Here is a 22,231-nt window from a genome sequence, read left to right as displayed (position 1 = left end):
TCGGATGGGAAGCACGTTACGAAGAGCCGTTTCAGGGACCCATCTTCTCCATATCCTAAATGATATAAAGATTGGATGGTAAGGTGGAAAAAAATGGATCGCTGTAAGTTCTATGTCATTGGTCATTATTCTAATGATCATGTGAAGGGAAGGAGAATTGATGTACACCTATGTCATGGTCAACAACGTCAGCACCAACAGGACCATAAAAATGGGGAGTCCATCTGTCATGAACGAGGAGTTGGTGAAGTCAAAGGAATCTGTTCTCTCCTCTAAGGGAGGATACACGGCAGGCGAAGGTTCTGCTAACTCTCTGAACACGGGCAGCAGCTCGTCGTTGCTCTTTCCAGCAGGAGAAATGCTGGCCTAGGGGTTTTACGACACTAACGTGGAACTGCCTGACCGCTCTGTTTGGTTGTGGTGGTCACCGCCCAGAGTGGCCCTTTTCCATTTGTGCTGGATTTAGAGGAGGTCTCCCCAGAACCAGTCCTTTTTCTAAGGACACACGTCTGCGATTGTCTGCCTTGTGACTTATGTTGTGGACGGACTTTCCCCGAAGAGCATTTGTGGTCACAGAACATCTGTCCCCGGTTGACAAGACATTTACTTATTAATTTCCTCCATAACCATGTCCAGATTCCTCTGCCTGGCTCCTGGGTTCCTGGCCTTGAGCTGCGGTTTGGAAAATGTTAAGAGCTGTGAATTGCCGGGTGCTGGTGGGTGGGCAGGCAGGCGGACACGTAGATCGTACAGGTGTGGGGCGGGTGCTCTGTTCTCCGACAACGCGGGAGTCAGCTGGCTCCTCACTGGTCCCCCTACAGACACGTTCCCGCTTCATCACGTGTTGTATCATGAATAATATTATGTATCTACTTTTAGCTTAGTTTTCCTTTTTTTGGGAGGGGGAGAGTGTGTGTGTATTTAAATACCAGAGTAACACCTACTCATTTTAAAATATAACAACAAAGACAGAGCAGGGTAAAACAAAATGTCAAACTATCGGTTCTTCTCACGTCCACTCAGCAATGGTAACGCCTACTAATTGCTTGGATCTTAGCGGAAAGCAGGTGGTGATTGAAGACGGTTTTAGGAAGGCGCTATTTACACAGGAGTGGGCAGAGTTCAGAGACTCACCCAGGGGCAGCGGAGCATCCCCGGGCTGGCCGTGGCAGGGGCTCCGTTACAACAGTCCTGGGCCTCCAGGAGCAAAGTCAGGGGAGGGCGCCCACCCAGCAAGAGCCGCTGTGACCCCTCCCCCAGTGTTGCCACACTGTGATGATGGTGCAGATACTGGACAGTTTGGTGCAGACCGGCCGTCGTAGAGGAGGGCCTGCCCAGGAACCGTGGCCTTGAGCAGAGGAACACACACTACTGCCCATCCCAGGACCTGACCTCCAGGGAGAGCTGAGGTTATAAGTACCCCATTCTCTCTCTCCTCTTGGCCTCTATGTCTTGCCAATTTATGCCTTTGGCCAGCTCTCGCTGGGAGCAAGTGGGCGAGAGGGCCTGCTGGCAGCTGGGCTCTCAGGCGGACAGCGGGAGCGGGAGGATGGAGCAGAAGTGAAGGAAGTCCATCAGGTAGCGCAGGGGGTTTACTCCCAGGCTCGGGACAGCCCGAGCATTTGCAGATTCCTGGGGTTTCCTCTTGGGGCAGAGGTAGCCTCTGGCGGGGAGGATCCCTGAAAGCCGAGGGCTGGCAGGGCAGATCAGCGTCTGGGGATCTGAGCCTCCCAAAGGGAGTCTCTAGCCACAAAAGGACAGATCCGAGTGACAGATGTTGCCTGGGGCCGTGTTTTAATGCACGGAGTCTGACTCATCCAATCCAGGTGCTAATCACTTAGATCCCGGGGCCACCGAGCAAAGATTTATGAAGGAGCACTTACCTCTTAAGGGATACAGGATCAAAACAGGGGGCGTTTCCCTTGGGGTGGGGGGAATACAGCGCTGGGGCCCCTCTGACTGTCTTCAGAACCATGGCATGGCTTTTGACCCGCTGTGACCCCTCCCCCAGTGTCGCCACGCTGCGATGATGGTGCAGATACTGGACAATTCGGTGCAGATGCCGGACCATGCCCCAGTTACGGTCAAGGAAGCTTATTTTGTTTTTGATGTATTGTTTTTAAGTTTGCCCGTGGAATTGACCAGGATAGACTTAGACGGGTTAGTGATTTACAAAATGGACCACTCAACCCTAGGGTGGAGTTCAAGGGCTTAGTGGGATGGCAGTGTGCCAACAGAGAAATCACATTTTCATAGAAAGCATTCAACTACCTCATTTTTTTTAAAAAAGAGGACATCTATGTTTTTCATCGGAAACAAATAAATGTTTAGAAGTTAATTACTCCATCTTGAATCATCAAGTATAACTAACTATACACATAACATTCTTCTACACTCTTTGGTTAGACACATTTCTAAAGTAATTCAGTGGAAAACAGCCCAAGCATCTAATGTTATTATAATCGAATGCCCAGTATGGATGTTTTGAAGTTGTGCTTTTCACAAATACAACATGAAATAGATCACGAAGCTTTCTCTTGTGAATGACTGTGTTTCTGCCTTTCAAAGTCTGCACATTTCCCATAGCAGCTATCTGATCAACCAGAGCGTTTTCCCGAAACTGTCTATTTTTAGCTGGCCTCCCCCTTCCCTCAGAGGCCTGCCACCTGCAGGGACCTCGTGGCGGGAGGCCTGTGCCCTGGAGAATCCTCGCTTCGGGCGAGATGGCAGGGTCCTAGCAGGTTGTCATTTCCACCGCTGGGGGTCTCAGACACTGAGCATCCGCTTCCTCATTTGGAGGAGGTACAATCCAGGGTAGAACTTGGCAATGCGGTTTAAAAAAAAATCAATAGATAATGAACTGATTCCATGCCAGTGAGTGGGAGAACACAGATATAAATAGTGCTTGTTTTGTCATGTTGCTTTGTTATTAATAGCAGCTATTATTATTTCACTCGAGAGAGCAGCAAGATGTTATGTGTGTTCGTCTACGTATGTGTGAAACTCAGGACAGCACAGGACGTATCAGAGCAGGAGTTACTGTGCTTTTCCCCTCACCACAGCCTGCTTGGGGGGGATGCCATTGACGTAAGGGACGCCAGCCCTGGGGGAGTGTCCGTGAAGACGCACAGATCCTGGCTGGATAGTTGTGACTCTACTCCTGTTCTTTTGTCTAAGAAAGCCTGGCAGGCAAAGGAATGACAGTACACTTACCAGAGGAATGATGAATCTCCCCTAATTGAAAATAAATAAAAGGAATCAGTCCCTAGCTGATACTCTATTGTTCACAAGCATTTTCTTCGACACACTTCCCGGGGATAGATACTCACCGGTGGGCCGCACCCCTCAGGTTAGGAAGTGCTGTATTCACTACAGCGACTTCGCACCGTAAGTACCTATCTTGCTGTTGTAGCTCCACGTTGCCCACCACATGAGGTCTCATCCCATCCTGATGTCCCCCGCACTGAGACCCTCCTTCCTCTTATCCCCCTGCCCATTCCGACCTCTAGTGAGGGCACTGCCTGCTTCCATCACCGCATGGTCTCGTTTGGGGGCATGAGGGGTCTGTCTCCTCTTACAAACCGTAAGCTTCCCCCAAGTGAGGACTATGTCGTACTTATTTCTCTACGTCCAGTTCTCAGCCACTGCCTAGTGTGCAAGAGTCGTCTGATGAATGATCGCTAAGGAACGGGGAGCAAGATGTGTGGACTTCCAGTCGTTCAGTTAAAGCCTGAGACGGGCGTGCTGATGACGTGGGCGTCCAGCATGGTAAAACGGTTCATGAAAAAAGGCAAGGGTTTGGTGGAGCCGGTGGGATTTTCAAATAAAAATGAGCTTTAGCATGAAATCCGGGGTGTGTGGAGTTGGGTTTAGAATAACGGGCAGGAAAAGAGTGAAATGTTTCAATGGGAAAAACTGTTGCTCTAGATGGGTTTCTATTCTTCATCACTTCCACGCACAGCTCTGGGGATTGAACATGAACGAGGCAGTGACAGAAATGTAAGACCAAAAAGTGCAGATGTCTTACACATTATTCTTTGGAAATTGGGTTTGGACCAGGAAGGGCTTCTGCCATCGTAACTGAGCGGCCATGGCCCTCACTCCGGGAAGGTCAGAGTCTGGGGTCGGGGTGGCGGCACGGCTGGGTGACTCTCAGCAGAGGCGCTATCCAGAAGCATCTCCAGAACCAGTCAGAGTTCAAGTTTAGGCTACACGGAAGACCTTAATTATGGTGGCAATATTCAGCTCTGTCCTAGAAAGATGGGTTCTTTGGGGAGAACCGAGTGTAGGACCTTGGAGCACTGACTGTCAACACGTGCTCCCTGGAAACAAGACCAGGGTGGGCCTGGACTCAGCTACGCGTCTCGGCAGGACGTGGGGAGAAGCGAAGCACCTCCCCCCACGTGTGACGTACTTTTCCAGCCTTTCCAACGTCAAGTTAATTCTGAGCCACAGGAGGTGGCCCATGGTCTCAAGTAAGGGGTTCACACATGTGTGGCTACGATGACCTGAGGGCCATCGGCTGTTGAAGAGAAGTGGAGGGGCCTGGCGGTGAACTTTTATTATTTGTCTGGGACGAGCAATGACAGCTGTGCAGTTCAGGGTGCCGACATCATGCTCTTCCTTCCAGCTGGCAGGTGAGCCCGCAGTCACAGCATCAGACAAAATCACGGCTTCTGCTCACGTGTGGGACACAATGAAGGGTGTGGGGGGGTCACCCTGAAAGAATCCTTCACGAGGCCCTAAGTTAGAGCAAGAGGTGACCTCAGGGTTATAGATGTGCTGTGGAAATCCTGGTCTCCTGCTGCAGCGAGGTTTTACCATGAGCACTGTTGTTTCTGACTCGTGAATCGATGGGGACCTTGCATTACGGACTTATGGGTCCAAATCCACCTACGAGGCTCGTGATATAAAAATAGCAGCAGGACCTCCTTTTTTCTTTATAAAAGTTGACTTTCTATAGATGCCACAATCAGGGTGTCATTGCAATATTGTTTCCTGCCTGGAATCTTAGGCATTAGACTTTCACCGGAAGCACGCACCTACTGCAAGAGTAACAGTGGTCCCATCATCTGTTGCTTTAAAACCAACGACCTCAAAGCTTGCTGACGAGTAGTGGCTTCCACGGACTGTGGTCACAGTTCTGTGGGTCAGGGATTCAGGCAGGGCACAGCAGGAATGGCTCGCCTCTGCTACATGGAGTTGGGAGCTTCGGCTGGGGTGACGTGAGTGTCCAGAGGTGTCTGGGAGAGACTGACTGGAGCTATCAGCCGCGGTCCTTGGTTCTTCTATGCGCGGCGTCTGCGGGGGCTAGGAAGTTTCCATGTGTGGTGCCCGGGCTGGGATGGCGAGGATGCTGGGGGTTGGCCAGCCCTGCTGTCTGTCTCCACGTCCTCCCCTATGGCTGGCTTGAGCTTCCTCCCAACGTGACAATCTCAGGGTCATTGGACTGGTCCCATGGGGGCTGGCTGGGGAGAAGCAGGAGCGAGGACCACGAGGCCGGTACGGCGCATGCCCAGAACAGCCCAGCGCATGCCCAGAACAGCCCGACGTCACTTCAGCTCTGTTCTGTTGGTCAAAGCAATTGCAGGGCCTGAGTCCAGGGGGCGGAGAGAGACTCGACCACTCGAGGGAGTGGCAAGGTCATATGATAGAAACACAGGCACACGGGACATTCCGGTGGCAGCCATCTTTAGACAGCGCTATGTGCCACAAACAGGAATTCCAGGCCGAAGGCCCTGAGGCTGGAACAGAGCCCCCGATGAGGGACGACTGTCTGAGCTTCTGCTCTGTCCCCGAGGACCACCTGCAATCGACAAGCTTGGACAAGAGCAAGTCTGGCAAACCCCCTCCCCCCAAGAAGGGCAGGCCGCCGGCTGCAGGCAGCGGGGAGAAGCGCCGACAAAGAATTGCACTCCCAGTGGTGTGCCGTTCCGCGCAAAACCCGCCTCGATCTTGAACCTTGGTCTGGAGACAGCTGAGGCAAGTGTTCTCCCCGCGGTGTTTGAGTTGGGTGGAGGGTTTCTTACAGGATGCGATAGTCAGGCAGTTCTTCGTGGGTTTTCCTGAATGTGCCCCGTCGGTTGGTGCGAATGGAGCCGCACCGGCTCGGCTGGCAGGTTCCCCGCTCCCAGCGAGGCTGCAGGGTGTGCAGAGGAAGCGCGGGGTCTGGCGGCCCAGGCCTTAGGTTCAAATCTTGGGTTTATCAGCCATTAGTTTTGCCTTTGGGAAAGTCACTTAACATCTGTGAGTTTTCTCACTGGGACAATTAGAAGAATAATTGTCCCTCCGTATTGAGTTTTGCAAGAATGAGGCATTGGATAACTGTTGAGTACCTTTCCTTGGAAAATGACCAGGAAATCTTTCCACTCCTTGGGTCAGTCTAAAGGTCCTGGACGCTGAACCTAGGGAAGGAAACACCAGTTCCTTGCCAAGCGCCGTGCGCCCCGTCCGTTGTGATGACACACACGAGCTCCTTTCTGAAGGGGACAGGACACGCAGCACAGTATTTCTAGTGACACCGACAGTGTGGTCGTGGCAGTCTTGGCAAGCTGGGCTCCTTCTCCTTCTCTGGGCTGGGGTGAATGCCCGTCTCCTGCAAGAGGACACCCCCAGTACCTGGTGTCCACTGAGGTCCTCCCTGCTTCTTTCGGTCTCTGTGCCTGTTGACACTTCCAAAGCATTCATCTCGTGCTACAGTTAAGCTATGACTGTTTCCTTGGTCATTGCTTCCCCTTTCTCTATTTATTATTCCCTGACTGGTTTTCATCTGGTCTTCACAACAGCGTTGGAAGGAATCATTTCTGTGCCTGCTCCCCGCAGCGGCAGCAGGTGGGTGACAAGGGGACAGACTGGGCATGGGGGAGGGGGAGAGGTAGAAATAGCGGAAGAATAGAAAGCCATGTTCATGGGCAAATTTTGGTGAACTGACACGGAGTAGGAACAATTGAGCCTGTGGATGGAGGGTGCTGTGGGGCAACTGGGGACTGAGGATTATGGACAATGAAAATATGTTGGCTTATCTATCTCAAAAATATTACTGCCGTTATACTTATCTTCTGAAAAAAAAATGACAGAAATAGCACTTCGTATGAAAAGTTCTTAGCACACTGCCTGGCATTTAGTGAACGGTCATGAAATGGAAATGATGTTAATGAGATTGATAATGCAGCAGATGACAGGGGTAAGACTCGATAAAGTAGCCTTGGCTGGTGTGCCTCAGTGGATTCAGTGCTGGCCTGCGAGCCAAAGGGTCGCCAGTTCGATTCCCAGTCAGGGCACATGCCTAGTTGTGGGCCAGGTCCCCATAGCGGGCGTGAGAGGCAACCACACAGCGATATTTCTCCCCTTTTCCTTCTCTGTCCTTTCTCCTCTCTCTAAAAATAAATAAAATCTTAAATAAAGAGACTCAATAAAGTAGTTCCTCATCTTAAGTCCATTGAGTTCTCACTGTAAAGGTTCTAAGTTGGACCTTCCCGCTCATCAGCTCCATACTTTTCCTTATATTTGTGTGCATGTGTGAAGAACGTGCTGTCTGTATGTGAGTGCATTCATTTAAAAGGTGCTCTTTTAATTTTATGCTTTATTGCACACGTCTTGACAGTAGAGCATTTCCATGACTCATTATACATGTTGTAGATTGCCTCCCAGATGACCTCAAATGACCCCGATGCCTTTGTCTTCCTACCTTTGCGTACTCCTCTCCCTTTGCGTGGGGGTTGACTTTTGTGACTCACTCCTAGCAACCAGAATGCAGCAGAGGTGCTGGGACACCACTTCCAGGGTTAGGCCGTGCTTCCTGACTTGGGTGAGCTAAGGGAAGCCATCCGGCACGCCGAGAACCACCCTGTACAGAGGTTCCCATGGCTAGGAACAGTGTGGGCCCCCGGAGAGTGAGGAAAGAGGACTCGCAGTCCAACAGCCCTCGAGGGACTGAGTCCTGCCAGCAACCACGCCTGTGAGTTCGGCAGTGGATCCGCGTGCAGTTGAGCCTTCAGATGAGACCGCACCCCTGGCGAGACCGCAACTTCATGAGAGACCGTGAGCCAGAAGCACCCCGTTGGGCTGTGCCTGGATCCCGCCCCGTATAAGACAGTGAACTTCACTGTGTGTTTTCCCACTGCTCCACCAACAGGCCGTTCCCCCATCTCTGCCCGCTCCTCTGCCTGTTCCCTGCGGCATCGCATTGAAATTAGGCCGGTTGGTAACCCTGCCGTGGCCTCCAGATGTTCAAGTGAAGAGTCGCATGGCTCTCACTTTGAGCTCAGTGAGGAAGGCGTGTCCAAGGCCGACACAGGCCAAAAGCCAGGCCTCCTGCACCCCCAGAATGAGCCAAATCGTGGGCCAAGTTGTGAATACAAAGGAAGCGATTTTGAAATTAAAAATGCTACCCCAGCAAACACAGGAGTGATGAGAAAGCAAAACAGCCTTGTTGCTGACACGGAGAGCGTTGTAGTGGTTTGGATGGAGGTCCAGCCAGCCACACAGCACTCCCTGAAGCCAAAGTCTAGTCCAGAGTCAGGCCCTAACTCTCTGCGACTCTTCGAAGACAGAGAGAGGCGAGGAAGCTGCGGAAGGCAAGTCTGAAGCTGGCGGAGGCTGGTTCATGAGGCGTAAGGACAGAAGTCGTCTCCGTAACATCGCCACGCTGGGTGGAGCAGCAAGTGCTGAGGGAGACACCGCAGCAAGTTACCCAGAAGGCCTGGCTGAGATAATCCCCGGAGGTGGTTGCCGTGAACAGTGCATTTTCAGTGCAGACGGGGCAGACTTACACGGGAAGAGGATGCCACTGGGGACTCTCATCGCCAGAGAGGAGGAGCCAGTGCCCAGCTTCGGCCTGCCAAGGACAGGCCGACTCCTGGTAGGGGCCGAGACGCCTGGTGACTGCAGGCCGAGGCCAGTGCATGCTGAGCATTCTGAGCATCCCGGGGCCCTTAGGGGACTGTGCGAGATCTCCTCGGCCTGTGTGCTGTGTGAGGGGAAAACAAATATAACGTGGCTTACTGAATATTTTAAACCCACTGCTGAGACCTACTGCTCAAAAAGAAGGTTCCTTTCAAAACATGACTGCTTGTTAACACCGTAACAATTACTGCTAACACAACATCCACTCCTCAGCCCACGGATCAAGGAGCAGTCTTGACTTCCAAGTTGCATTATTGAAGAAATCCATTTTGTAGGGCTATCGCTGCGACAGATAGTGATTGCTCTGATGGGTCTAGGCAAAGGACATAAAAAACCTTCTGGGAAGGATTCGACCCTCCAGATGCCATGAAGAACACTGGTGATTCATGAGCAGAGGTCAAAATATCTACATTAACAGGACTCTGGAAGAAGTGGATTGCAGCCTCGTGGATGTCTTGGGAGGGTTCCGGCCTTCCGTGGAGGAAGCAGCCACAGGTGGGGACACAGCAAGGGGACCGGAACGGGAACTGCAGCCCCCAGATGTGACTGAATTGCAGTCGCCTCAAGCTCATGCTGCGGCCGGAGGAGTCGCAACTTGTGGACGCGCAAAGGAAGAAAGTGGTGTCCCGAGACGGAACCGACTCCTGCTGCAGGCGCCGTGAAGACGGCTGAGAGGAGCGTGAGGATTTAGAATATGACGTGAACTCAGTGGATAAAGCAGCAGCAGGGTCTAAGAGGCTCAGCTTCCATTTTGGGTAAAACACTGTCCCACAGCATCACAGGCTGCAGAGAAATCGTTGGGGAAAGGGACAATCAGCAGAGGTGGCAAACGTCACTGTTGCCTTATTTTGAGAAATCGCCACCCCAGCCTTCAGTAACTACAGCCCGGGTCAGCCAGCAGCCAGTAACACTGAGGCAAGGGCCTCCACCAGCACCACGGTTGGCGGACTCACTAAGGCTCAGATGGTGGTCAGCATTTTTTAGCACGAAGAAAGTATTTTTAAAGTAAGGTGTGTACATTGTTTAGTTTAGTTTAGTTTTGTTTTTGGACATGATGCTGCACATTTAATAGACTACAGCATACGGTACGCATCACTTTTATAGCCTCTGGGAAACCACACAGTTTTTGTGACCTGTTCCACTGCGATGCTGTCTTTACTGAGGTGCTCAGGTGCTGCACCCCACAATCTCTCCCAGGCTTGCCTACAGAGCCCTTCTCAATGAGAAATACGCAACACAGACCGTCTGTACAGAAACAAGCTTAATAAAGTTTTCTTTTTTAAAGCACAATCGTACCTTTCCTGGCAAATTGCCGCATCCCCTTGCCAGCTGGGGGTTGTGTAGATAACACTGCGGATTACTGGGTTTCGTTTGCAGCCAGCCCGCGCAGCACCTGATGGAGACGCGAGAGGAGGGGACCACGGAGTTTAGGATTAGGAACCGATGACCATTTTTCCTGCCTAAGTTTTTTAAAAAGCCACTTCGAAGGGCGCATCAACCAGTCAGCGAATCCACTTGTTCCAGCGGGGGTGGAGCGTGGGGAGGAGCGACACGCACAGCTCCGGAATCCTGGTCTTCCAAGTGTCGCCGCGCGTCCCCTGGGGCCTCCCGGTCTCCCTGGAGCCCCACCGCCTAAACGCACCCCTCTTCCCGCGCGGACCAGACATGCCACCACAACCACCTCCCACTTCGGACTGTGGGGCTTTCTCGGGCGAGTCCAGCTAAGAGGGTTCCCGGGACTCGGCGCGAACTGCCCGCCTCCTCCCGCGTCTCCGCCCCCTGCCAGGGCCGCTGGGCGCCGGGGGAGGCGAGGGTGCCGCTGCAGGAAAATGAGCGGTGCCCGGAGGGTGGCCGGGAGCTGCAGGTAAGCGCGCCGGCCCTCCCTCGGGCGGAGCGGGCTGCGCCCAGGGGCTGCGCGGGGCATCCCGGGCGGCCGGGGCGCAGGGCGGGGGGCGCGGTCCGTTCCGAACGAGGGGCACTAACGCTCGTGGCTTGTCGCGCAGGGACGTGCCCGCGGCTGCCCCCAGGAGCGGCGGGTGGCGGCGGCGGCGGTGAGCGGGGTCCCGCGGCGGGCGCCGAAGCCTCCGAAGATGGAGAAGTTTCTGCAAATCGCGCCCCACTCTCTGGCCATCGTCCTGGGCCCGGCCGAGGGTCCCGCGGGGGAGAGATCCGGGGCCGCCCCGCTCGCGCCTCCGGCGCAGCCCCGGCAGCTCTCCCGGCACCACATCGGCTACGAGATCTTCGCCGACTTCAAAGCCGAGAACATGCAGCACTTCTGGAACAAGAAGGTCACGGCTGCGGTGGCCGAGACCTTCTTCCTGGGCTGGATCGACGAGCAGGTCCTGCTGATCCAGGGCAAAGAGGAGCATCTGGAGGTGCTGCGCGAGGGCTGGACGCGCCGGGCGCTGCGGCCGCCCTCGGGCTTCCACATCCGCTGCCTCGGTGAGTCCGGCGGCCGCGGGGACCCGCCCCACCCCGCCCCGAGCGCGCCGCGGGCCCGGGGCCCCGGGAAGCCCCGGCCGCTCCCCTGGGCGCCGCGCGCCTCCCTCCCGCTTCGCTCCCGGCCGGGGGAGGGGCCGGCGGCCCTCTGCGAGCGCGGGATTGGGGGACAGCCCGGCGGCTGTAACCGGGGACTGTACCTTTCCCCACACGCCTCCGGGCGGCCCGCGGAGCCTCCCCGGCGGCGGGGCGGTGCCGGGGGCTGGCCAGGTAGGCGGCGGCGGTGGCGCTTGAGGCGCGGCGAGTCTGCGGCCGCTCCGGGCTTGGCGAGCGGCACCTTTTCCGCAGAGATCGGGCCGGGGGAGTGTGTGCGCGCCGGAGAGACGCCGAGAGAGAGAGAGGATTCAGGTAGCATCAGGTGGCCGCGGGTTCTACCGCGGGAGGCGACGGCGGGCAGCTCGGGTGCGCTGCGGGCCCCGGGGCGTCCCTTCCGGGGATGCGTCTGGCTGCACCCGGGCGGGTTGCCTTTTAAGCGCCGGCATTTCTGGGCGATTTCGTTCGCAGTGTCCTGCCTCCAGGACACCTTTCTGCAGGTCGTTTGTGTGTTGAGGGAAGGAGGGGACGCGAGGAGGACAGGAAAGTCCGATTCTCAACGGAAGTGCAAACAGGGCCCCTGGGAAGAGGGCCCGGCAGGGGCTGGTCCGCCGCGCACCTGGTGCTTGAGGAGCTGTGTGTTACTGCTTTGTTTGTTTTCCTTGATCCCGCGTGCATCTCTTTTACAGCACGCTTCTTAGTTTCGTACTTTGGGCACGGTGGCTAAACCCATATACAGAAAGAGTGCTTTGTGAAACGATTTCAAGAAAGAAAGCATTCTTGTTAGTCCCAAGGTTTAGAAATGCTTTCATGACATTTTGGGAGGAGGTCAAAAGTTCAAAAGCCAAGGGACTGTAAGGCCGCCTTTTTCCTCGCCGCTGCTCCATAGCCTTCCTCCGAAGGACTGGCTTTCACTTGCTCGTGTGTCTTCCCCTATGCAGAGGGCCAATTTATAGCATTTTACACATTTCGTTGTGTTTTGTCTGTTTCTGCCTAGTGGAAACCTTTACAAAGCTTCCCGTGAATTGAACAGACAAAAAACCAAAAAAAAACAAAACAAAAAAACAAAACCCGAAACAAAACTGGGGAGGCTTGCATCTTGTTTATTTTATAACCTGTGCTGAATTTCAAAAGGTGCCTTAAGTTTCTCCTTTCTTGACTTTAGCAAAACCTCAAGGGTGCCCCCGTAATTAAGCCACCTTGGTGAAGGGGCCAAGGTCGGTGTCTCTGAGAAAGACCCCCCACTCATGAGGAAGTGAGCCTACTGGTGGTCTTTGGGGTGCGGGCTACAAATTACATTGCAGTTGTTTTCTTTTAAACCTGATGTCGCGTTTATTTTTCGCATTGTGCTTTGGCACATTTCAAACACATACAAAAACACTATAATCCAACAATACATCCAAGCCCCGTGTACCCTTACTCCAACTGCAAAGTTTACCAGCACCTGGCCGGTCCTTCTCCATCTAAATGGACCAGGGTATCCCTCCTACCATTTTGAAGTCCCAGGCATCATGGCAATATTTGATTTGTAAATACTTCAGTTGCTCATATTCCCTTTCCTTGTAGCAGAGTTGGTAAGCTCATAGGCGTTGGTGATCTGCATATGAACCAAAGAAAAGTAGTTTGGCTGTCAAGTTTCCAAGATGCTGTAGTTGACTGACTGCTGCCCAGATCTGGGTGGAGAGCCTACGGGAGTCAAGGAGACCAGCAGCTTGTGGGCGTGGCCGCTGCGTCCCCCAGCCCAGCCCATCCCATCACTCGGTACCATTACCGGAAGCCAAGGGCTGCCTCCTGAAAGGGAGGCACTAGGTAACCGCCAGAGCCCTGCCTCCTGGGGTCCCAGTGGTGACTTCCTTTTGAGCTGTCTTGAGGGTGCAGGAGTCTTACTAGAATTTAGCTTTAGTAATGTTGGTAAGGCTGAATTGTTTGAGAGAGTTTGTCTACTGTAAAAATTATCTAAGGAAGTCCGCAGTGTCTGCTGCAAAGGTTTCCTAACTTTTTTTTTTGTTGCAAGATTTCTCACCGAGCTTTGACATTCCAAAGTCTCCGAGTCACTGATGACTGGCTCACAGCCTTTTCTTTTGAGCCACAGTGCAGGTGTTGACAAGTTCATAGGAAAAAAACAAAAAGCAAAAAACCCCACACAAAACACAACAAAACCCAAGGGTTCACACAGAGGGAGCCTGGCTGTAGCTCTTCTCTGAAAAGAATGATTGACATTCTATAGGAAGACCCTTGAATCTGACCAGTTTCTATTCACAAGCAAGCAGGAGTCACTAACTTTGGTACTTTATTATTTGTAATACATTTCTTGCAGCATCTCTTTCAACTGATCCCCCAGACTGTACCACCTACATTACAATCAAGGACTTTGATGTTATTTTGTGACTTCGGCTAATTGTTTCCCAAGTGTGGAGCAGCCAGCGAGCCAGACACACAGATGAGCTTTACTGAAGCCGTTATATTCCTACTTGTTGAACTTGAACTGAAATCATCAGTCTCCAGTTGCCATGGTATTATTCTTAAGGCAGATTATTATTAAATTATTATTTACAAAATCTGATTGTTTTCCAGTCGGTCTGTCAGAGAGTGGGCATGAAATCGTCCCGTCAGATCCTCGCAGGAGGGAAGGAGAGGGATGGCTCTGAGTTCTGTTCCCCGAGATGTGTGCGCCGGCACCTCGGAGCTGAGCGAGAACCGGGGAGTGGTTTGCGCAGGCGCCCTTCTCTGGCTGAGCTGCTGTACAGTGGAGGCAAACCCACCGCTCACCATAGGACCTGTAACGAGCTGGTGGTTTGTTTTGTGACTGCAAATATTTGTATTGAAGTGGCAAGCATTTCTGTGCCTGGAATTCCAAAAGCAGGCGGCTCTAACCCACTGTAAAATTTCAGGTGGGGGTTTAGACCGGAGGCGGCAATTACTGGATGTCGTTTTCATTTGCAATACACAAATCCGCTACTTGGCAATAACCTGCCCTAGGCATGTAGAAAAAAAGTTCAGACTTTTGATTTCCAGGACCAACAAAGGGGATATGTATGCCCAGGAAACTCCTAATGTTCTAAAGTTGTGCTGTATATTTTGAGTAAATCACATTACATTAAACCTCACACGTGTTTATCCAGGGCTGACTAGTTAGTGCCAGTCTCCGTGAGTCACCCCTGGGGTTCTGGAGATGATGAGGCATGCAGTCTTTTTGGGGGATACTGATAAGAACTAAGAGTGTGGGAAGTGCTTTGAGGACAGTGAGCAAGAAAGACTTACTTCTGCCTTGTGAGCTGGCGGAGAGCTTCCCCAGCAATGAGGCCTTGAGCTTGGCCTTGTGCAGATGCGGGGTGTGGGGTGCGAGGGGTTCATCCAGAGCAAGAGAGCTTTCCCGCCAGGCAAGAGCATGAGCCAAGTCACGGGGCTGGGGAGTCGTGACATGTTTGGGAAGTGGCTGGTTTGGGTGTGGGGGAGAAGCCGCGTGTGATATGGCAATGGGAAGGGAGGCTAGGGCTGGTGTGAACAGTTAGAAGCCACTGGAGACTTTTAAAGATTTTATTTATTTATTTATTTATTTTCAGAGACAGAGAGGACAGGAGGGAGAAAGAGAGGGAGAGAGACATCTGTATGATTGGGGGCCTCTAGAACACGCCATGAATGGGGTCCGAACCCACAACCCAGGCATGGACCCTGGCCCGGAATCCAACTGACGACCTTTTCTTTTGTGGGACAATGCCCAACCAACTGAGCGGCACTGGTCAGGGTGCCACTGGCGGCTTTTAATCAGGGAGAGGGGTGACGTGATTTGATCTTTTGTACGAGGAGAATCTGGGGCCAGTGAGGGTGATGGATGGGGCCGGGAGAGGCGTAGACACAGCTGTGGGGAGAGACGGAGAGTGCCCTATTGGAGCATGTGCCCTCTACGACCAGGGGTGCACGGGTGCGTCCCCACCGCCAGGGGAGAGGGCGCTGGAGCCCGGCTGATCCCACAGGCCTCTGTGTGAGCCCCAGTGCCCCTCCCTCCTGGGGCTCCCGGGCTTCAGGGCCCGCCAGCCTTGGTCAGATCTGCAGCCGGCCCCACAGGTCCCCCCACTTCGGATCTCAGGGAGCAGGGGTCAGTGTCTCTGACCCCTCGGGGGGTTCTTCACACTTTCCTAGCTTATCCTGTGGTGTTTAAATAGCCAGGACCAAATAGGCTTCTTAGACTATAAATCAAATCTTATGTTGTACCTGACAAAATGGCTTAGAACACGTGAGCATGGAGATTTTATTCCAATATCCTATTCTAATATCTTTATTGGTTTTCTCAAAAGGAGTTGCTCTCTTAGAGTGGTTTCTCCAAGTAGTAAATTTTAAGACAGAATTATTTAAAAAAATGTGTACTCCAAAATATGTTATATGTACTCCCCCAAAAGTTGATTGAGCAAGGTCAACTTAAAATTGCGTGCTATTTCTAGACTGATGGCTGGCATTGCTTAACGAGTGTTACAGAGCTTTCTGAATTAGAGATATTGATTGATTCAACAACCAGAGCACCTGCCATTTTCTGGGGTATTTGTTCTGGAAACTGACATAGAGAGCAAGTCCTTGTTTTTTTGGAGGTTCATCCTAGTGGGACAAGAGACATTTCAAAAACTAAACAAAGAAATAAGAATTTCGGGTGGTTGCAAGTGCTGTAAAATTTAAGCAGATGTCAGAACAGAGTGGCGGGGAGAACGAGATCATAGCTATGATTTATTGATCATTTACTATTTTCTAAGGACCTTATTTTTATTAATTCACCATGAAGACATCTATACTCTGTTGGTATCATTATTTTCCCAAATGAAACAGTTGAGGAACAGAAAGACGCACATTTCTCCCAGGACACCTAGTTAGGAAGCGACAGAGCTAAGAGTTGGACCTAGGCAGGGAGCTGGGAGACCCAGGGCTTTGAGTGACTGCCCCAGAATGCCTCGTGTCACGTGGTCCCTGACTGATGACGCACAGCTGGCCACCACGAATGAAGGAGGAGCAGATGGAGAGCGCCTTGACTCCTTGGAGGGACAGAAAAGAAAGCCAGGGGGCCTGGGGCTTGAAGAGCCACAGAAAGGAAGGTAGGTGTGCCAGGAGCTGAGGTTGGAGGCGCTGGCCAGCTCCAGGTCAGGTGGGGCCTCGTGGGATTTTCTTCTGTGGTGACAAGGCACTGAGCACCCAGTGAGGATAGGGCATTGGGCTGGAGTCTGTGGAACGTCCGGAAACCTTCCAGACACGAGCCTCCTTTTTACAGACGCTTAGCTCTCCCGTGAACATCTCAGGGTTAAGTCTCAACAGTGAACAATGACGATGCATTTCAAGTTTTATTAATTTCCAGCCAGCCATAAAACCATTTTTATGAATTACCTCACTCTGGCTCAAAGAGATTTCCGGTGAAGGTGTGTCAGTTTCATTGTAGTAAAGCATTCAGGATGAACTTCTGGGACCCAGGCCCTGCTGTGACCACTGACAGGCTTTGCAAAGACTTGGACATTTCACCTCCTCTGGCTCCATTCTGATCTCGGGCACATGCTCGTGTCCCTCTGGCTTGGGAGGGAAACTTGCTGGTCCTCACCAGGTCCGTTCTAAAGGGGCATCAGGCCAAAAGGACGGTGTCTGTCTGCGCGTCTTGCGCTGGAGTGGAACATCAGGAGCTTTTCGTCCTGAGGTGGGCCACCTGTTTGGGGTGAAAAGTCAGAGAGGTTTGTTCTGTGCAGACTACTTGGTATGAATCATTTAAAACATTTCATTCTGTGTAAAACATCTCACGCAGGGACGTGTGAGCATCCTTTAAAACAGGATTTTCAGTGGATGGGTGGTCTTTGCTGCAGTCACCGGAAGTTTGGCGATGGAACTTTGTGTCATTGTTCTACTCCTTTATTCGTTAGTAAAACAAGTTGCGAACCCTTCCATGCTGTCAATAGCTGAGGACATAATGTGACCGTAGACACTTCTTAATTTGGGGTCCCGGATGGTCTGGTTTCTAGTTTATCTCAGTGAGGAGGTTGAATAGATGTATGAATTGAGTACAAGCTGTGCATATAATCTCTTAATATATAATATGTATATAATGAATGTATTTCATATGCACATAGAATATAAATTTATCTCTGAGAAGGTGGTATGCCAAGAGCTTTTTAACAAACTTAAATCACTGCTGGGATTATACATTAGGAATCCTGAAACACCAAAAGAACCTGTGCACCCCAATGTTCATGGCAGCACAATTTATAGTAGCCAAGTGCTGGAAGCAACCTAGATGCCCATCAGTAAATGAGTGGATCAAAAAACTGTGGTACATTTACACAATGGAATTCTATGCAGCAGAAAGGAAGAAGGAGCTCCTACCCTTTGCGACAGCATGGATGGAACTGGAGAGCATTATGCTGAGTGAAATAAGCCAGGTGGTGAGGGACAAATACCATATGATCTCAACTATAAGTGGAACCTAATGAACAAAACAAACAAGCAAGAAAAATAGAACCAGAGACATTGAAATAAAGAACAAACTGACAGTGACCGGGGGCGGGGGGGGGCGGATAATGGGGGAAGCAGGGGGAGGGTCCAGTCCAGGAACACGTATAAAGGACCTGTGGACAAAGACAACAGGCTGGGGGGCGATTGAAAGTGGAAGGTGGGGGGTAGGCAGGGCAGGAGAGAGTAATGGGGGGGAAATGGGGACAACTGTAATTGAACAGCAATAACAAAATTAAAAAAACAAACTTAAATCACAGTGACATCAGAAGATTTTTAAAACAATTCTTGATGTTTGATGTCAGTCAAATCTCTCTCCTATAGAGAACAGTAAATTTGGCCGCTGTCAAGGGCTAGAACCAGAGGTGTCTCTTTGTGGAATTTGATAAATGACTGAGATAAGAGGTGAAGGGGTTCATCGGAGTTTTGGGTGTGAAGATGAGGGTCACCCTCCTGGGAGGGCAGACCCAGCAAAGGAGAAAGTCCACAGGACAGTGTGGACACCATAAGGAGCAGATGCCGGGTCTTAAGATGTCCCTGGGATGCTAGCGACATGTCTCTCTGCTGTGGGGCTGACTCCTAAGACGTCAGTCTCTGCCAGTCTTGCCAAGGCTGGGAGGACGCCCGGGGCTGTACCACGTGGTCCCGCGGTGGAGTGTTTCCCTGCTACGGGTGTTGTCCGCCCGGACAGTCCACCTTGTCTTTTCTTTTCAAATCTCTGCTTCTGGCCAAGGAACCGGACACTTCCAGACTCCACCTGAGGAAGTGAAAGGATGATCCAGCTCCTCGAACATGGCCATCCTTCTGGGAAGGCGTTCCCGCTCTTTCTGTCATCGCTCACAGTCACACCGATGCACTGGTCTCAGTGTCACAACGCCACGACTGCCATATTCTGCCGTGTATAATGCGCACCTGTGTTATTTCTCTTGCATTTTCCTAACTTAACACTTAATTTGGTGGGATAAAGTGTCTCTTAACTACTTTGGTCACAATGCCAAAGATGTTTGTCTTCTTTTAAAAATTAACACATTTTTAGAAGTGACACAAAGGGTTGCTTCTTGGCCCTTTGACTACGATCAAGTGTAGTATCTGTTCTTACCAGCTTAAAAGCGAACAGCATGGATGCGGGGGCTGGGAGTGGGCACACTGGGTAGTGTGAGTTATACGGCACGTGTATGACTGTTCGTGGGGAGGCTTTAAAGCTGGAGTTGGCGTGCCGTCGAGCCTCGCCAGCACGAGAACGAGAGGCTGACCTACCAGCGGGGACGTCACTCACGCTCACGGCAGGTGACCTCAGGGCGTACAGACACAGAAGCCCGTGCCCTGCTCAGCACATGCCTTCTCCAACCCCGTCTTTTCAGCCCGAGAGACTCGTGCGCGTGGTTGTGGTGCGTCTTGCCGCGGACTTAAGAATCAGCTTCCTTTCACCCTCCCTCCCTACCCCTTAGAGGGTCACAGATGTCGGTGGGCCCACAGATCAGTTCGGGGGCTTATTAAAAACACAGATATCCCACCACCAGTCCTGGAGATTTTAATTCAGGTATCTGGGTATCTTACCAACCAAGCCCGGTGCTTCCGATGCGGCAGAGAGGAAGACCTTCCCCGGGAACCGGTGGCCTCGAGTAGCGGTGTCTCCTCCCAGTGGGGTGTTGGGGGCTCCTCGTGTGAGTAACTCCAGCCAGAGAGTTCTCGCCGAACGTATCAGTCAGAAGGGGCGCTGCAAGAATTTTTTCTTTATATCATAAGGATGTGTGTCAGAGTTCAGCGTAGTGAGCACAGAAGCTTTTGAGAGCATCGCTCGCTCACAGCGTCGGCGGTCCACTGTGGTGAACCCTGTCACTGGACGTTTCAGAAGCCCCCAAGTGCGTGCTGCACAGCCGGGCATGGCCTGAGAAACTCGGGCAGCCGGACCCTGACGGACCTGCCATCGAGCCTGGGAGCAAGGAGCATGCATGAGGGACAGAAGAGGAGGGAGTTGTGAGTGCTCCAGGGAGGGCAAAGGCAGGTGCCAGGATGGAGGCACGGGTAACTGCCGTCCCCATGTGCTGTGGTGAGTGGGCGCCCTTAGCCTGGGGTCCTCTGGCTGCCCTGTCACTGGAAGGCCCCTGGAAAGCGGGTCTGCTGCAGTGGAGACTGCTGTCTTTGGCTGTCAATCGACTGAGGGCTCCCCTGTTTGCACCGGCCTGCACCCCATATTCTTGGGGACCTGCAGAAGGGGGAACCGCTGTATGTCCAGATAGTGGCCTGATTCCCCAAGCCCATCCCGGAGGCTATTGGCTTCCGTGTAAATGGTCTGCACCTGCCTTTCACACTTCATAGTAAAGCAGATCATTTAACTGTATTCCGACTGACTCAGGTATCTTTGCTCTCGTGTGTCTGTCCGTTTGCTTACAGAAGAAGGTAGCTGTGTGGTTTGGGGCGTGTCCTGCCAATAGTGCTGTGGAGTCAGACTGAGATTCCTCCTCGTGGAGAAGACAGGGGAGGACAGCGCTCTAGAAACCCTGAGATCAGCGTTCAAAACCTGAAATGCCCCGAACTGCGGAGGGTTGCAGGAGAGGCTTATTTGCGGACCTGGAACTCAGGATTTAACACCTGCGTTCTGTGTGCAAAGATGACATTATGAAGCTAGGGGCCGTGGATTGTTTTGAGTAGTTTTTCTGGTGCTGGTGACGGATATACTAAACTTGCCACCCGAACACACAGTAAACAATAGGACACATGTAATCGTGTGGAATTTGGAAGTTTAATTGTGTGGATACTTAATGCATCTCGGAGCTGATTTCTGTTTACTTGAAGCACATCAGTCCTGGAGAAATTCCGAGACGTGTGGAAGGGAGAGGTCTATGTTTGAAACGACTCGTGCCCTCTCAAGAAAGGAAGACCAAACAGAGAGCAGGAGCTTCTCGGAACCGAGGCGAGTCCTCAGTGGGGAGAAGCCCACGGAGGCCGAACCGGCTGAACTCGCGGACGGCGTTAACTCAGCGCCATGCGGCTAGCGAATCCTCAGAGGTTTTCCGTGGGAGGAGAGTGTAGTTTGATGGGTTTTGTTCTTTTCTTTTAAAAACAAACACCTTAAATGTCTTTTGACACTATGGAAAAAAACAAGGCTCAGCAAACACCCACATTGCTTTTATTTTCGTAAAATAATACCACTTCCTTTTGTTCTCCGTTCAACCGCATGCCCACCTCTTGGCGTGGCCAGACGTAAGAACGTCCAGCACTTTATATGGCTGTATGTGCAGTGGAAATGTAAAAGCAAATTTAACCAGCAAATCTACATGCGGTTTGGATAAACTGTGTTTTAAATGCACGTGTACACCAGCTGTTGATTAGTTGATAATATGCCTAAACTATTTAAATGACTTTAGAGCTATAAAAACATGCTATGCTGAAATGAGTATTTTTTTAAAAGATTTTATTTATTTATTTTAGAGAGGGAAGTGAGGGAGAAGGAGAGAGAGAAAGAAACATCAATGTGCGGTTGCTGGGGGCCATGGCCTGCAACCCAGGCATGTGCCCTGACTGGGAATCGAACCTGCGACACTTTGGTTCGCAGCCCGCGCTCAATCCACTGAGCTACGCCAGCCAGGGCTCAAGTATTCTTTTCTGTAACAATTTTTTCTCTCCTCTCTCATTAACATTTCTGAAAATTCATCAGTAGAAGAGAGAGGCATCCGTCCTGTGTTACCAGAATGCAAACTGAAGTTATTTCTAAAGAGCAGTTTGATGTGAACTGGTGAGCCACGTGATTTCAATGCCTCTTTGTCAGTGTGGTCCCTCTTCAGAATGTGAAGCGGCGCTGGCCACTCCGAAGGTCAAGAGTATGATCTGTTAAACAAAAATGCTGTTCCTTTCAAGGAGAGGGAGTTTGAGTGCGTGCCATGGGGGCCAGACAGAGACTGAGCAGTTTTCTCTCAGCCCCGACCCTGTGTCCTTCAAGGTTCTGACGACTTCGGCGTGTGGCCCCCACTGAGCGAATGCAGTCCGTGGTGACATCGCCAACGCATTTAATTTCCCAGGCAGGGAGAGGCCATCGTGCCTCGGCCTTTGTCCTCGTGCCCATGAGGTCGTCCGGGCATTTCCGTGAAGGTACCGCCTTCTCAAGGCGCAGAGGTCGAACACCGGTCCCCACCCCGAGGGTGCTAGGGGGGGAGATGGAACTACGTCCGAAAGAGGCACAGTCCTGGCACAATGCTACAAAATAAATCGGCCTAATGATGATTACGGTTAATAGCACATATTAAATTTATTTGAGTTACCACACCACCTTAGAAAATAGGACTTGAGCTACATAAGACATGGTCGTTAATTACATTTCAATTGA

General features: G+C 51.8%; 1 protein-coding gene and 1 pseudogene across 5 annotated transcripts in view; both read left to right on the top strand.

The window, feature by feature from the left end:
* Positions 1 to 10,210: 10,210 nt before the first annotated feature.
* The window catches only part of STOX2 (storkhead box 2), a 184,609-nt gene continuing 172,588 nt past the window's right edge, over positions 10,211 to 22,231 (top strand). For 3 of the 5 annotated variants that reach the window (XM_045821232.1, XM_045821237.1, XM_045821236.1), the window contains exons 1-2: positions 10,212 to 10,768; positions 10,908 to 11,346. In XM_045821232.1, coding sequence (XP_045677188.1) covers positions 10,995 to 11,346 — 352 coding nt within the window. In that variant the 5' untranslated portion in view covers positions 10,212 to 10,768; positions 10,908 to 10,994. The other 2 variants (XM_045821238.1, XM_045821233.1) reach the window with 2 other exon arrangements.
* LOC123807822 lies at positions 18,958 to 19,165 on the top strand (annotated as a pseudogene).

Source organism: Phyllostomus hastatus, unplaced genomic scaffold, assembly GCF_019186645.2.
Source record: "Phyllostomus hastatus isolate PE091 unplaced genomic scaffold, TTU_PhHast_1.1 phas_scaffold_46, whole genome shotgun sequence".
Classification (NCBI taxonomy): Eukaryota; Metazoa; Chordata; class Mammalia; order Chiroptera; family Phyllostomidae; genus Phyllostomus; species Phyllostomus hastatus.
Note: the sequence above shows the minus strand (reverse complement) of the source record. Positions and strands in the feature narration are given on the sequence as shown.